We start from the raw sequence: 12825 nt of genomic DNA, 5'->3' as shown, positions 1-12825 counted from the left end.
TATGAGAGCTCGACGCCATTTTGGTTCAGGTCTGGACTGAGTTAAAACATTTTTTTGAAAAATCCAAATTTTCAATGTGTCAGGACAATTCTTAGATGATCAGGATTGGTGTGTCAAAGTTTCGGGCAGTTTGGTCTAATACCCTTAAAAAAAAGTGTTGTATTCGAATCGACTGATTTGAAGGGTATTTCACTTCACCTTAAGGTCGCGATACCTGTCGAAGGATCGGGATTTAATATTTGCCGGCTGTCGATTAATCACCAGCGAGACTCCCCTCTTACCTAAGTTCCGGGGCCATTTTCCTAAGACGCGAATTTATTCTATAGCCTTCTCTCGCGGATGCCCGGAATCGCTTCAACGAGGCTCCGACCTTTATGGATCGTTAGCCTTACTTGGATATCGGATTCCGTTGATTTGCAGATTCCTGCAATTCCCCCGGCTGGCCTGGAAAGCCATTAAGCAGCTTAAGAAACCATTAAGGCGATCACGCTCCAAGGGACCTCGAGATCGAGAAGCGAGCCCAGTTTTGCTACCGGCTGTACGGCGTATCGCGTTAAATTGCGATTCTCGTGATTAATCGCCCTCTATTGAGCGGCGATGCAAGCTGCAAGCTGCAAAACCCACCCTGGGTTTTTTCCCTCGATAGCTGCGGGGCCCGTATCGCTCCTTGTGCACCCTCTACGTATCATAATTACCCCGAAGAGGACCAGCCATATTGATAAATGCAAACCGGGGATTATTATACGGGCAACTTGACGGGGATTTCTTTTCGGATCGGCTTAATGATCATCGGAGAACGCGGGGACCTATAAGGGAAATTTCCTTCCCCTCGAGTACTTGTAGGATCGAGTTGCTTCCCTCTGCTGGAATTCTTATAAAATATACGTTAATCTATCGAAACACACGCTAAGGACCTGTAGATTCGAGTAGCTTGAATTTCCAAGGTTAGTTAAGAGGATACGAGTCCACATTCGCGGCCGGCCGAAACTGGCAGTGGCCGGTACGAAATCTTTCGCGACTTCGTTTCTAACCACTCCGGATTAATCGTGTGTGTAAAGGCACAGACTACGTACACATAGATTCCACGCTCCGCCTTGATTCTCAAAAAGTTTCCGGCAATGGCTGCAAGGAAAACCGGGGCGCCACTGCCTAGCCCTTCCGTATAATTCCCGTTTCCACCGCAAGATGGCGCCGCGCCCCTCTCCGATTTTACCAACCGTGAATTGAAAAGCCTAAGAAAGTAATTGATATTCCTCTCGCGAGATGTCACCTCGCTCTATTTTCTTTATCGACCGACACCCCGTCAAAAGCGATTTTGAAGAGAAAATCAAAAAGAGGATCCTTCCGAAGAACCGAACGTTTTGTTTCAGGCAGATATAAAAATTCCGTGAAAAAGAGAGAAAAAAAAAATAATAACGCGTTTCGCTCGAAGGGACACCCAGCCGATTTTAATTAAAAAAGTATCACTTTATTTCAAGTTTGTCGATGATGCGCCATTACAAAAAGGAACGGTAGGACATGGGGGGGTAAAGGAAAGAGAGAAAAGAAAGGAATTTCAGCCACTGCGAATGAGAATTCTCGCGAACCAGCGAATCGCTTCGTATCGTCTGCGAGAAACGGACCGTCGAAAGATGTCCGCGCTGCAAACACGATCGAATCCGGCCCCAGTCTCGTCATAACTTACATCCGACCCTAATCTACGAGCTTACGAGCTAGAGCCGCTCTCTTAATCCATAGATCGACAAGTCTCTGTACAATAACTCCCGGCGAAAGGCCGCGCTCCCTCGCCTCTTTTATAAAGTATAAAGTCTCTGTACAAAGCGCGTCACCGTGTTCAGGATCGGCGACGGCAGAGCCCGAGGAGTCCCTCGTACAATTTATTCCCTCCTCAATTTTTCCTTCTTCTATTCGACACCCCCTTAATTATTCACATTTCACTTATCCAACAACCGTCGACTTTGTGAGCAAAATGGAAACCCCGGGATTTCCGATTCCGAGAAAAATTAAAAAAAAAAAATGAAAAAGAATGAAAAACTAGGGAACGGAATACATAAAAGTATGTATACGGTGCGTATGTATAAATACATACATCTGGCCAAGAGGTTCACGAGTCGATTAGTCATTTATACGTTCATCGCAATGCCCCACAGAAAACCATCCTCAGCCTTGTATCTCAATTTTTTTTTTCAACAGACATATCCCCGTTAACACATTAAATCCCCCATCGATAGTAAATCACTGTTCGGACTAGGTCAACGCGATCGGCTACCTCGAACATTACGTGAGAAAAAAGAAGAAAAAAAATTAAACATTTCGCTCCATAAGCAAAGCCTTGGAACCCGATTCTCCAGTTCACACGACCAACATTCGTATACGACTTTCAAACGTTTACCAACGACGCGACTTCGCAAGAATGAGAAATTTTTCACGCGCAAAAAAAAAATTCTTATGAGCTGGAGAATCGGATCCCTGATACAGTTAGATCAAATCGTACCGTTCGTCAAGAACTAGAACCCCGGCTCCACCATAAAATGCGGACGAAACGCGGCGATCATCTCGCCGAGCAGGGTAAAATGCGGTCATAGTTAGAATCTAGAGTTCTGTAAGATTGAACAATGTTCAACGCAAGTGTATCGAAGGACTGAATCCCACGGGGAAAAAAAAAAAATAATAAACCGGCTCTGAGCGTCATAGCTTCATCCCGGGTGGCTTTCGACAAGGCAGCAGGCGCGATTAAGCAGGCTGAAATCACACAGGATGAATTTCACATGGCAGCCCGTACAGGTGTACCGGCCACGCACGATTCCCGAATTAATCGTAGACTGATAAAGGAAGGAAACGCCGTCCTCGCGCTCCTGACCGGCTCCCGGTTATGCACAAATCGAATAATTGCAATCGACATCGCCATGGCCCTCGAGGGAGAGACTCTCGAAGCACCTCGCCGAGGCTTCGGCCTCCCCTTAATTCGTCTAATTTCTGAATCCCCTTCGTTTCCTCGATCTTGTCAACGAAACAGCCGTGCGAAGTCTCGCAATGCGTGCGTGACGATCTTCGACGTTTCGGCGCTGCTAGAAAGAAAATCCTAAGTATTACTTAAATTACGAGAAACTAGGCAGGTAGCGGTAGACGTAATGGAGATATAAGATCACGTACCGTAGAACCGTACTATGGAATTCCAGCAGTTGTTCCGGCGTCGCCGTTGGCAAACCCCCTGCGTTCTGGGTAGGCATGGCCTTTATCGCCTCCTCGAGCCACTTGGACAGGAGCTTGAAGACGAGGGAATTAATTTCTGGGTCTGCCATTTACGCTCTAAAACGGATTCCTCCTGGCGATGCTTACCTCCTTGTCGAACAAAGTCATCTCGATGACGACGTCCGCCACGTCGGACAGCATGTACGTGTGTAACGAAAAAACCGAGGCATGGAGCAACCTCGCAACCAGGGTCTGTCCCTTCTCCCTCATTATGTTTTGTACCAGTTGTCTCCTTATCGTAAAATCCGATCGGTTCTACGAGACGGGGAAATGGAATTAGATAATCATTCCAATCCATACAAACGTTCCAATCTAGGAAGAGAAGTTAAACTTACATCGTGATTTCGGCCGCTGTGGACCAGGTCGTAAAAGAACTTCATCACGGACGCGTTGGCGTCCCTGTGGTCTAAACTGCAGGCCAGCAAAGCGCAATCGACTATACTGCTCAGCGCTCCAGAGTGCAGGAAAGCGACCGGTGATCTTTGCAAAAATCTGCAGGGGGAAAAAAATAAAAATTATCAGAGTTGAGATTTTTAGGCTAGCGAAGTGTAATTTAAGCTCGACGAGTACCTAGCGCACAGGCGAAAGAGGTCGTCGACCGTGTCGGGATGGTTCTTCAGTCCGTCAGGATTCTGAAGCAAGGCAAATGCAGGTCCGATAAAGGCTTCCAGCATTCCCAGCAAACCCGAGACGCATTCCATGTCGCTTGCGTACTCGTCGACCAACACCGAGCCGAGGTACAGGAAGCAGCTGTGCTGGTGTGCCGCGTATAATTCTACTATCTGAAAAATAGACAACCTCGTAGAGACAACTACCCAGAAAAAAAAAAACGTATATTACTTGATTTCAATAAGCCATCGTCATAACTACCTGTTTAACGAGGGGTTCAAGAAGGTGAGCCGAATGTTTCCCAACACACCGAACGGCAAACCTGAGACAACGGCAGCATCTCTCCATCAACCTTGCATCACGCTGATACGTTGTGCAGGTCTTCGACAATACCGGCCACATCTACAAAACAAAATTTGAATATTGATTAAAATTCCCTTGCGCTATTTTTGATACTTCTTGTCTAGGTATAATACCCACTTCCGTAATAACACTTTGGCAAGGATGAGGTTCGTTCGATTCCTCTTTGCTAGGATTCGTGTGCCTGAAAATCGCGGCAAGTCTGTCGAGCCATATCACAGGGTCGCTTTGGTTTCCTCGAGATTCCAGGAGCTCGCAGAGTGGCCTCGCCTGGAACCAGCAGAGCTCCTTCATCGCTGGCCCGATCTCCTCCCGAGGTAACCTGGCCAGGATGATCGAGACACCTTCCAAGTAAATTGACCAGCGTTAGACATTTTGTGCGATTGTTCTTGAAAATTTCGTTAAAATTAGGATATGAAAGGGCACCTCTCAACAGTCCAATTGCTGCATCGTTGCTGATGCCAAAACTGTCCAGGGATCGAGCAATCTGCAGGAGTCCCGGGAAATGGGCAGCCATGTGCTGCGAACAAGCAGCACAGATGCTTTGCAGCGCACTCGAGGCAGCGTTTCCTAGTCCTCTTTGATTCAGGCACGCCAACAGGAAGTTTAATACCGGCTCTAGAACCGATTAAGAGAACCGTTAAGGAAGAATCACGCTGTGAATACGTATCATTTTTTAAATTCATTATAATATTGAAACTAAGTCTTACCTAATGATTGGGGATGCCTTTCAATCCACTCGCAGAGCTCACCGAGTAGAAGAATGCTGGTATGTCGAACTGCGATGTGTGTGCCCTCCGGCAGGTTTAAAATTGCTTCGACTACTTTTGGCACCACATCGTTCTCTTCGCTGCAAGGAAAAATCCTATGTAGTAGTCTTGTCGTAGGAGAATTCTGAATAAAAATATGAATTACACATACGGTAGGATATTCTTAGCGACAGCTTGCATTACGAAGAGAGCTGCCTCCGTTGAGTCCCATGTAGGTGGATGTGCAGGCTGTCCTTGCGGTCCAGGACCTCCAGTCAAATTTGAAAACATTTGTCGGAAGCAGTGACTGCTGCTGACCACGAATACCACATCCTTTATCAATTCCGAGACTTTCATTCGAAATTCAGCAAACTCTTCGCCACCTCCTCCTTCCTCGACTAGACCTAACTGTTAGATCGAGGAAGTTGGATAAAAATTAAATGGATCTTGATACATTACCGTAATACTCGAGAAATATGCCGAAAGAGTAATAATAATTTTATTTTATAGTACTCACATGATCCGGTTCCATTTGGCAGTGCCTACAAAGTGCACCTATAAGCCTTTCAATGTGTGGTTTGAAAACTGAATTGAGTTCGTCGTTGTTTCGCTGGTAAAGTACCTCCGACAAGCGATACCACAGATTGAACGTTATCTCCGCGACCTGAAAATGGAGACAGAAAAATTACTATGTATTGAATAAAATTGTAATACCTGCAAAAAGGCTCAAAGTGCCTTACCTCGTAATCGTGGTGGCCGACACACGTTAGAACTAAATCTAAGATTTTAATAGCGTAATGTTGCTTTCCTTCCACACATCCATCCACCATGGTTCTTAGAAACGTCTCTGCGAGTTCGGTAAATATCCGACAATAATTTGCAGACCTGTAACAGCAATTGCCATTCCTTCCGGTTATGGAATGTTACATTTTATGGCTAATTAGAACAAAAGTAATTCGCCATCGATGAATAATTTGATTTTCAATGATGGTAAATTATAATAAAAATGGAGTATCAAGGATTACTTTTCCATATCTTCGTGTGCAACCGACAGGTGGTAGGGTTGTTCCAGAGCCATGACACATGTAAAGAGGCACAATTGTAGATGTTGCAAATGTGGAAGGATATGGTCGCTGTTATTTTGACTGTGGTCATTTATATTGACATCTTCCAAGACTTGCAGAATCACGCAAACACAGTCTGTAGCAGCCTCATGAATTTGTGAGCCAGCCATGTGATTACCCAGTACCTGAATGGTGTAAACATTAGGTAAATCACAGGTTATATAAGCCAAAATTAAATACCGTTTAATGACATTGTCATACCTGAAAGGCATAAGCCACTATGTCACTGTTCGGCAGTGGAACTGCAGGAACTCCTATCCAACTGGTAAAGCAGCGAAGTATCCGAACTATTATTTGCACATTGTCTCCACTATTCTTTAAACACATTTTCTGCAAAAGGGAAATTAAAATATGATACGAAATTTTCCAAAAGGAGAACTAGAAGGAATATTCATGGAACAATATTCCTGTACCACAACTGAATAATTTTGTATGTACCAGAAACTCAGTGACTGTGTCCGCACTATCAGCGAGATCCATCATAATATGTTGCCGTCGATTGGCACCTAACCTAATAATAAAAACCTGTTTACATCACTTGGAAGAAAGCGAACAGTGCAAGTAAAATGTAAATAGTAACTATAATATGATAAAGGTAATATAATTTCATTTTATAGTTTAAGATGAAAACAAGGACAAACCTGAGTGATGGGGAATTTACTTCTTCGGGCAATACTCTCATAACTTCGAGTAGCGGCCATAGACTAGAACTGATTCCTCCAAATCTGTTTATTAAATCTACTACTGGCTTTTGCCAAGATGACATTTGTAGGCCCAAATCTGCTAGTGCCAAGCATAGCTAAAGGATGCAAAGAAGGTATAAAATATTATAAATTGTAATACTTGCAAAAAATTATGAATGCTTTTTTTATCATGCTTGATTACATAATGACGCTCAAATACAGATGCAGAGAATATGAATTCCCAGGACCGTTACGTCACCACAATAGATAAATTTCGTATAAATCTACGTATAAGCACTATAAAATAAAGACCTGCGTAACGATGACACCATTGGTATTTTCATTAATCTGGGATAAGTGATCCATTAAGGAATCTCTTAAAGACGTGTGAGCTTCAACAGGTAATTCATGGAAAGACATCTGGATTTTCGTTCTCATTGTTTGAGCAGCAAAATAACAAGATTCCAAATCCCTCTTGTGTTGGAGCATTTCATCCGCCACTTTCCAAGCGAAAACCTACAATAAAAATAGAAATTTCACTGTGTCCTCTGTGAACCTATATCGCATTCTTTAAAACACAAATATTCCTCCATCAGAACCGTTGGAACAACGAAACATATTTTCACAGTCAAATAAAGTTAAAAATGAAAATAACACTTTGAAAATAAAGGTTAAAGTTCTTTTAAGCATAAGGCTTAATAGTCGAATAAAATTGCATTAGCTTCCATGAGAAAATATGTATATTTGGAAGAAATAAATAACAAGTAAATGCCACTGACATCAATAACGAAACTCTCATAATATATTCTTGGATATTTAATCGTAAGGTAGTGAAAATTCTATAGAAACTCAGAAAAGTACAACACAAAGTAAGGTTATGAAACAACACGAGAGGCACGCTCTACGGCATTACGCGTAAAAATTAAGAGCGATGCCCTTGGCATATAAATAGAGTGGAATCCAAATCCAACAACACTGAAAAATGTCGAGAATGTTAGACGTGGGCGGTTGGATAAATAATTAAAGTACAATAAGGATATAAGGTGCAACTCACCGAACCTTGGAGTTCTCCTAGCCATAGGGACGCTTTTTCCTTTTCGGATGTGTCAGGATTGTTGTAGAGAGAATAGACGGCCTGGTAGACGGTCTCGAGGTCCGGCGGCGACTCCATGCTTTTTGGAATTTTTCGTTTCGAACGGTCTCAACTGCGCGTCTCCATGCGTTGGAATATTTCCGACAAGAAACCGCGATAAAACTCACTCGATGTCGGCCACAGAACTCCTCGTCGCTGCTGGCTCGTGACTGGACGGCTGCACTGCGCAAGTGCGTGGTTCATGAACTAAGATGTTTTCTAGATCTTCCACTAGAAGTCAAATATTGATACTAAGAAATACTTACAATTCAATGGCGTTAAAGTCAAGAGATGTTTATGGGGATATTTCCCTAGTTTTTGCTATAGACTGGAAAGAAGATAAGAGACTTGTATTACTCGCACGCACACAATGAGTAGCAGCACCTTACTCAGGCATAAAGTAGGGACCGTAGCTACTCTTATCATCTTTTGGTTTAGTGCTATAAACAGCTATAAAAGCAAAATAGAAGTCCTGTAATTCAAGTCGCTGGAGTTTTGTGATAGTTATTTTATAAGTAATACAATTATGGATGTAGATTTATTAAGACCAGGAACCGTTCCGATTTCCCCGGATACCATCCTGTGGTTTGAATTTCTACTGAATCCTTCGTTGCTTCAAAAACATCTGTCGAAACCTTCGCCGGGTTCGTAAAACTTAACCTCTACTATTCAAAATATTTAATTTCATTATTATTTCTTTTATTAATATCTTTGCAGATCCACCTGCTACAGATTTGATTATCAAATTTATGACGATTAATTGTGACCAGAAAGACTACGATGTCAAACTGCAGGATGGAGACTTGAATGACGTGAAACCTAACGTTATTAGCAAGTGGTCGCATAAGGGTCTGGCATTAAAGATTCTTTCCTTAAAAGTGGCTGCATACTTGAATTGGGATTTAGATATTTTGGAGAAAAGATTGCCATTGCAGATGCAGTTGACACTGTTGCAGGATCTTTTTTTTATTACAACGGACACTATTGTCGAAGTACCTGCTGTACCTGAGTATTCCCTTCGTTCGGTCTCAGATGAACTTTTATTCACGATTGTCCTTTATCATAGATGGCATCTGAGAGCAATTGTACACAGGGCCTTATATAATAAGCAATCGAAGCAGCATTTTCACCATACGTAAGTTTTTGATAACTTGCATGAAATTTTATTCAGATGATAGAAGCCGGTACAGCCACCGATCATTCATGTTATATATTTTCGATTAGCCCTGGCCTTCAAGAATCCATTTATGTACCAGTTGGATTTATTGACGATGTCACACGGAAATTAGAGGCTAACGTTTCCAATAGCATACGAGTGCTTAATGCAGTCTTGCAGACCACTGATCTAAAGCCAAAGGTACTTTCATTTGACACGTTTCAAATGTTAACCGAGGATAGTACAGAAGTCAAACAAAATTGGGAGAATATGCATGTAATTACAGAGGATGAATTCAAGTGTCAGGTATATTCCTATTTATTTATTGAGAAATATTTCTTTGCATTTATTATGTAAGCATTTTATTTCATTTTAGATACACTACGATCTCGGCATGTTTTACATTCTAAAAGAAGAGTATCATGTCGCAAAGCACCATATTTGTCAAGCCAAAGAACTGTTCTTAAAATTGGATCCATCGAAAATGTTGTACTGTAAAGTCAAGAAGGAGTATCTGGATGGATGCTGCTTGGCGTGTGACGTTCCAGTGGAAGGAATAAAACCTGGTCTTACGCAACAGTTACATAGCGCTATTAAGGATCAATATGCAGTGAGTTGATATATGAATCAAATTTTTTCACTATATTTATATTTAACATATATTTCTTTTTATTTTTCCTCTAGAATATCTTGCAAATCCTGCAGGCAGACAACGTGACAAGAGAAATCCCTCAAGTTTATAGGGACAATTTGGAATTGGACATACAGGGTGGCGTGGTTAATAGGAAACTTATTGTCGCGCGTGATCTACTTCTTCAAATTCAGTGCCTTAATTTTGTACGTAAGGTGCTCGAAAACGACGTCATTGTTGGAGATTACATAGCTGAAATAAAAATTGCTGGCACCAAAGGTTTAGATATACTTTTCTGGGTATGTATATAAATAGGGAATATTTAAAATAGTTTAAGAATGTAACTTTTAATTGCGATACTTGCCCAGGCGTTTGGTAACGTATTGGAGAAAGTTACAGAAGAAGACAAGACTCGGATATCTCGCTACCTTTTATATCTTGTCCTAATGGGAGACATCGAGGGCCTTGCAAGTAAAATCCTGAGTGATCCGAAGTTAGTATCACTTTTCGACGAGGAGGAATTGCAGGAACTTAAAAAAAAAGCTGCACCAGCCGAATGTGACTTACCGGAGTTGTTAACAAACAACGATTGGGGAATTCCTCTCGTAACATATACTCGTAAGTATTGCTCGTTAAGTTCAAGATTAAAGCTAAAGAGTAGAAATTAATTTAAATTATTATTTATGTGTGATTTTCAGAAAATCCTAGGTTAGACATCTTTCAGATGGAGCAACGTTTGATATTAACATACGATCCTGAGAAAATACGTGAGATGTTAATGTACCTTGTCAGTAAAAATCCAACGAAACCATTATGGCGAGTCAACAGTTGCTGGGAATTGCCGATTCCTCTTCAAAGTGTTGTCGTTTCCTTACCTCAAGGATTCCTGCAAGATTACTCGTATTTACTGCTCGCTAAAAGTCGAGAATTGGTCTCAAGGAAGGATTTTGTTGGTGCGAGAGAGATGTTGACAGTATTAGCAAAGGAAGTTGAGCAACACTCGCAAACTGGCAATACCCTTTTATTCAAATTAGAAAAACTGGTCAAATGGGAACTGCTACTTGTTGACATCTGGCATTGCCTCTACGCCTGGCCACCGAACAACATTTGTAAATAACATATCTACTACTAATAATAATTCATTACTTAGAAAGAAATTCTTTCACGCTTCCATTAATGGCGAGTGTTCTTTTTAGGCGACACAAAAGCTCTGGTTGAACAATGCAAACAATGTCTCGGTGCTCTGCAAGCTACGGACCAGGTCATACCGAGGCAAGAAATCATAGAGTATTGTACAGTATTTATGTTAAACATGGCCGAGTGGGAGTACTTGACAACGCTAGAAAAACGCTGGAGTTATTCTGAATTTATAGCTGCGGTGAGTACAGTGTGCCAGGATATCGAGAAATACAAAGGAGGAAGGAAGTTTCCGAGGGAAGCATGGGACATGGGTAAGTTCCTACGATTATTATTTTTTTTCATGCAGATTTAATTGATGTATCGATCAGTTTTAGCCGTGTTCGGAACGGGCAGAGAACCACCCCAGAAACGTGGCTCGAGTTCTAGTAGTGGAAGTGGTACGAGTGCAGGAAATTCATCGAGGGATGCAATTGCAAGTGTTACTGGTTCTTTAACCAGGCTTCGTGAATCTACTGTGCTTACAGTAGCTATTTCATTGCTCGAGAGATTGCACAATGTCTTGAGGGACGACTCTAATTTCGAGCTTCACACGCAGTACCCATCACTTCGACCTGCCAGTCTGCCGAAGTAAGTTTCTCTATATTTTCCAATCACGTTATCACCAGCGATTTGTTCGCGTCATGAATGCATGCGAAACGCTCATTCGGATAAATATTTGCTCGATATTTTGACGTTCCATTGTTGACGGTAATTTTTACTTTTGCCTTGCAGTCTGAATTCATATAACGCAAGGACGATAGGAGAATTTCTCTTTCAACTTTTGTTGCAAGCTCTTAAGTACTATCCCAGTAACGTCTCATGGCTGCGGTTAATGGGAGATTTAAATTTTGGTGAGCTATTACTTTATTATTCAATTTTACCTTTCGTACAGTATCTCAATGGTTCCTTGGAAAGTTATTTGAGAAGCTATACTTTGAAGAATATCATGTCCAATGATAGCATAAATATAGATATGTCACTCAAGAGAGACATTTGCTTGTAATCTGTGTTATTCCAATTATCACCGCCACTGCGAGTAAATCGTTCATGACAATAAATATTTGATGCAGAAGCCGTTCGTCTACGATGTCTATTTAAGGAATCAATTTTTTTCAGCTTTGGGATATTACGAAAGTGCCATGAAGTATTATTTGGAGGCGACAATGGTAGCCAGTGATTTATTCAGCCAACCGGTTCCTCGGAACCTGATCGATGATCTGGTTTATCGACGGATGATCAAATGCTGTGCTCACCTGCTATGTTATACACAAGCTGTAGTGTTGTGTCAATTCCTTGAAGAGGTTGATTACTCATTGGCTTTTAAAATGGCAGCAGGCGATCAGAAGAATTGTGCTCCGGCTGATGCAATGGATGCTTATTACTATTGCATCTGGGACACGACGATACTCGAGTACCTTATCCATCTACACACCAAACGGGGAGAACATCATAGAAAACAACTCGCAGTAAGTGATTCTATAATAATTAAAAGCTTATGCTCTGCCTTTTGTTCTGTCCATAAGCAATATTCTTTGGATTTTAAAAGCCGAAAATCTTGCAGATCAAAGTAATCGGCTTGTTGGAATTGAATTCCAATAATAACGAGGAGATACAAAGGGAGGCGGCGAATATCAGAAAAGCGAAGTTTTTGAGAGCACTGGCAAAGCAATATGTTTACTAATTGACTTGTAAATATAAAATATATATTTGTACCTGATAGAGATAAAATAATACGAACACTTGTGACTGGAGCATTCCGAATGTCATTCCTTGAAGTATCCGGATACAAGGTTTGTCTCTGAAACTGGTACCATTGATCAAATTTTTATTTCCTTCGAGTCGAAGAAATGGAAAAAAGGTTTATCAGTTCACCGAAGGTGAAAAATCTGGGGAAAAGCTGTAGAAACGAAATGCCACTTAGAACGAGCTCTGAAAATTCCTACGATATAA

At 41.6% G+C, this 12825-nt stretch overlaps 2 protein-coding genes and 1 long non-coding RNA gene across 8 annotated transcripts; 1 reads left to right on the top strand and 2 right to left on the bottom strand.

Moving 5' to 3' along the window:
- Window positions 1-1446: 1446 nt before the first annotated feature.
- LOC105694793 (transportin-3) lies at window positions 1447-8060 on the bottom strand. Of its 4 annotated transcripts, none has more exons than XM_012415796.2 (18): window positions 7832-8060; window positions 7090-7293; window positions 6736-6893; window positions 6533-6605; window positions 6296-6424; window positions 5996-6219; window positions 5711-5876; window positions 5488-5634; window positions 5143-5378; window positions 4932-5071; window positions 4648-4839; window positions 4342-4565; window positions 4123-4263; window positions 3823-4034; window positions 3588-3744; window positions 3340-3507; window positions 3154-3266; window positions 1447-3068 (listed from the first exon to the last, which is right to left on the bottom strand). In XM_012415796.2, exons 1-18 carry the CDS (start codon window positions 7946-7948, stop codon window positions 3005-3007), a joined length of 2865 nt encoding a protein of 954 aa, XP_012271219.1. In that variant the 5' UTR covers window positions 7949-8060; the 3' UTR covers window positions 1447-3004. The 4 variants fall into 4 exon arrangements, with proteins under 4 accessions (XP_012271219.1, XP_012271220.1, XP_012271221.1 ...); XM_012415797.2 differs by having other exon boundaries at window positions 1447-3065; XM_012415798.2 differs by having other exon boundaries at window positions 5711-5855.
- Window positions 8061-8378: 318 nt separating this feature from the next.
- LOC105694792 (integrator complex subunit 8) lies at window positions 8379-12626 on the top strand. Of its 3 annotated transcripts, none has more exons than XM_012415794.2 (12): window positions 8379-8553; window positions 8627-9044; window positions 9134-9266; window positions 9442-9675; window positions 9750-9995; window positions 10065-10314; window positions 10395-10805; window positions 10893-11147; window positions 11205-11463; window positions 11608-11726; window positions 11992-12341; window positions 12437-12626. In XM_012415794.2, exons 1-12 carry the CDS (start codon window positions 8436-8438, stop codon window positions 12554-12556), a joined length of 2913 nt encoding a protein of 970 aa, XP_012271217.1. In that variant the 5' UTR covers window positions 8379-8435; the 3' UTR covers window positions 12557-12626. The 3 variants fall into 3 exon arrangements, with proteins under 3 accessions (XP_012271217.1, XP_012271218.1, XP_012271216.1); XM_012415793.2 differs by having other exon boundaries at window positions 8436-8553; window positions 9134-9371; XM_012415795.1 differs by lacking the exons at window positions 11608-11726; window positions 12437-12626 and having other exon boundaries at window positions 9134-9371; window positions 11992-12182.
- LOC111674429 lies at window positions 10060-12741 on the bottom strand. The gene is made up of 5 exons (XR_002762446.1): window positions 12614-12741; window positions 12129-12299; window positions 10481-10582; window positions 10264-10346; window positions 10060-10175 (listed from the first exon to the last, which is right to left on the bottom strand). It is a non-coding gene; the product is annotated as an uncharacterized LOC111674429 (long non-coding RNA).
- Window positions 12742-12825: the final 84 nt, after the last annotated feature.

The sequence above is a fragment of the Orussus abietinus genome, unplaced genomic scaffold (genome assembly GCF_000612105.2).
Source record: "Orussus abietinus isolate OABI.00-Male unplaced genomic scaffold, Oabi_2.0 scaffold79, whole genome shotgun sequence".
In the NCBI taxonomy this organism is placed as follows: domain Eukaryota; kingdom Metazoa; phylum Arthropoda; class Insecta; order Hymenoptera; family Orussidae; genus Orussus; species Orussus abietinus.
The sequence above is the reverse complement of the archived record's forward strand: the minus strand, read 5'-3'. Positions and strand labels throughout refer to the sequence as shown.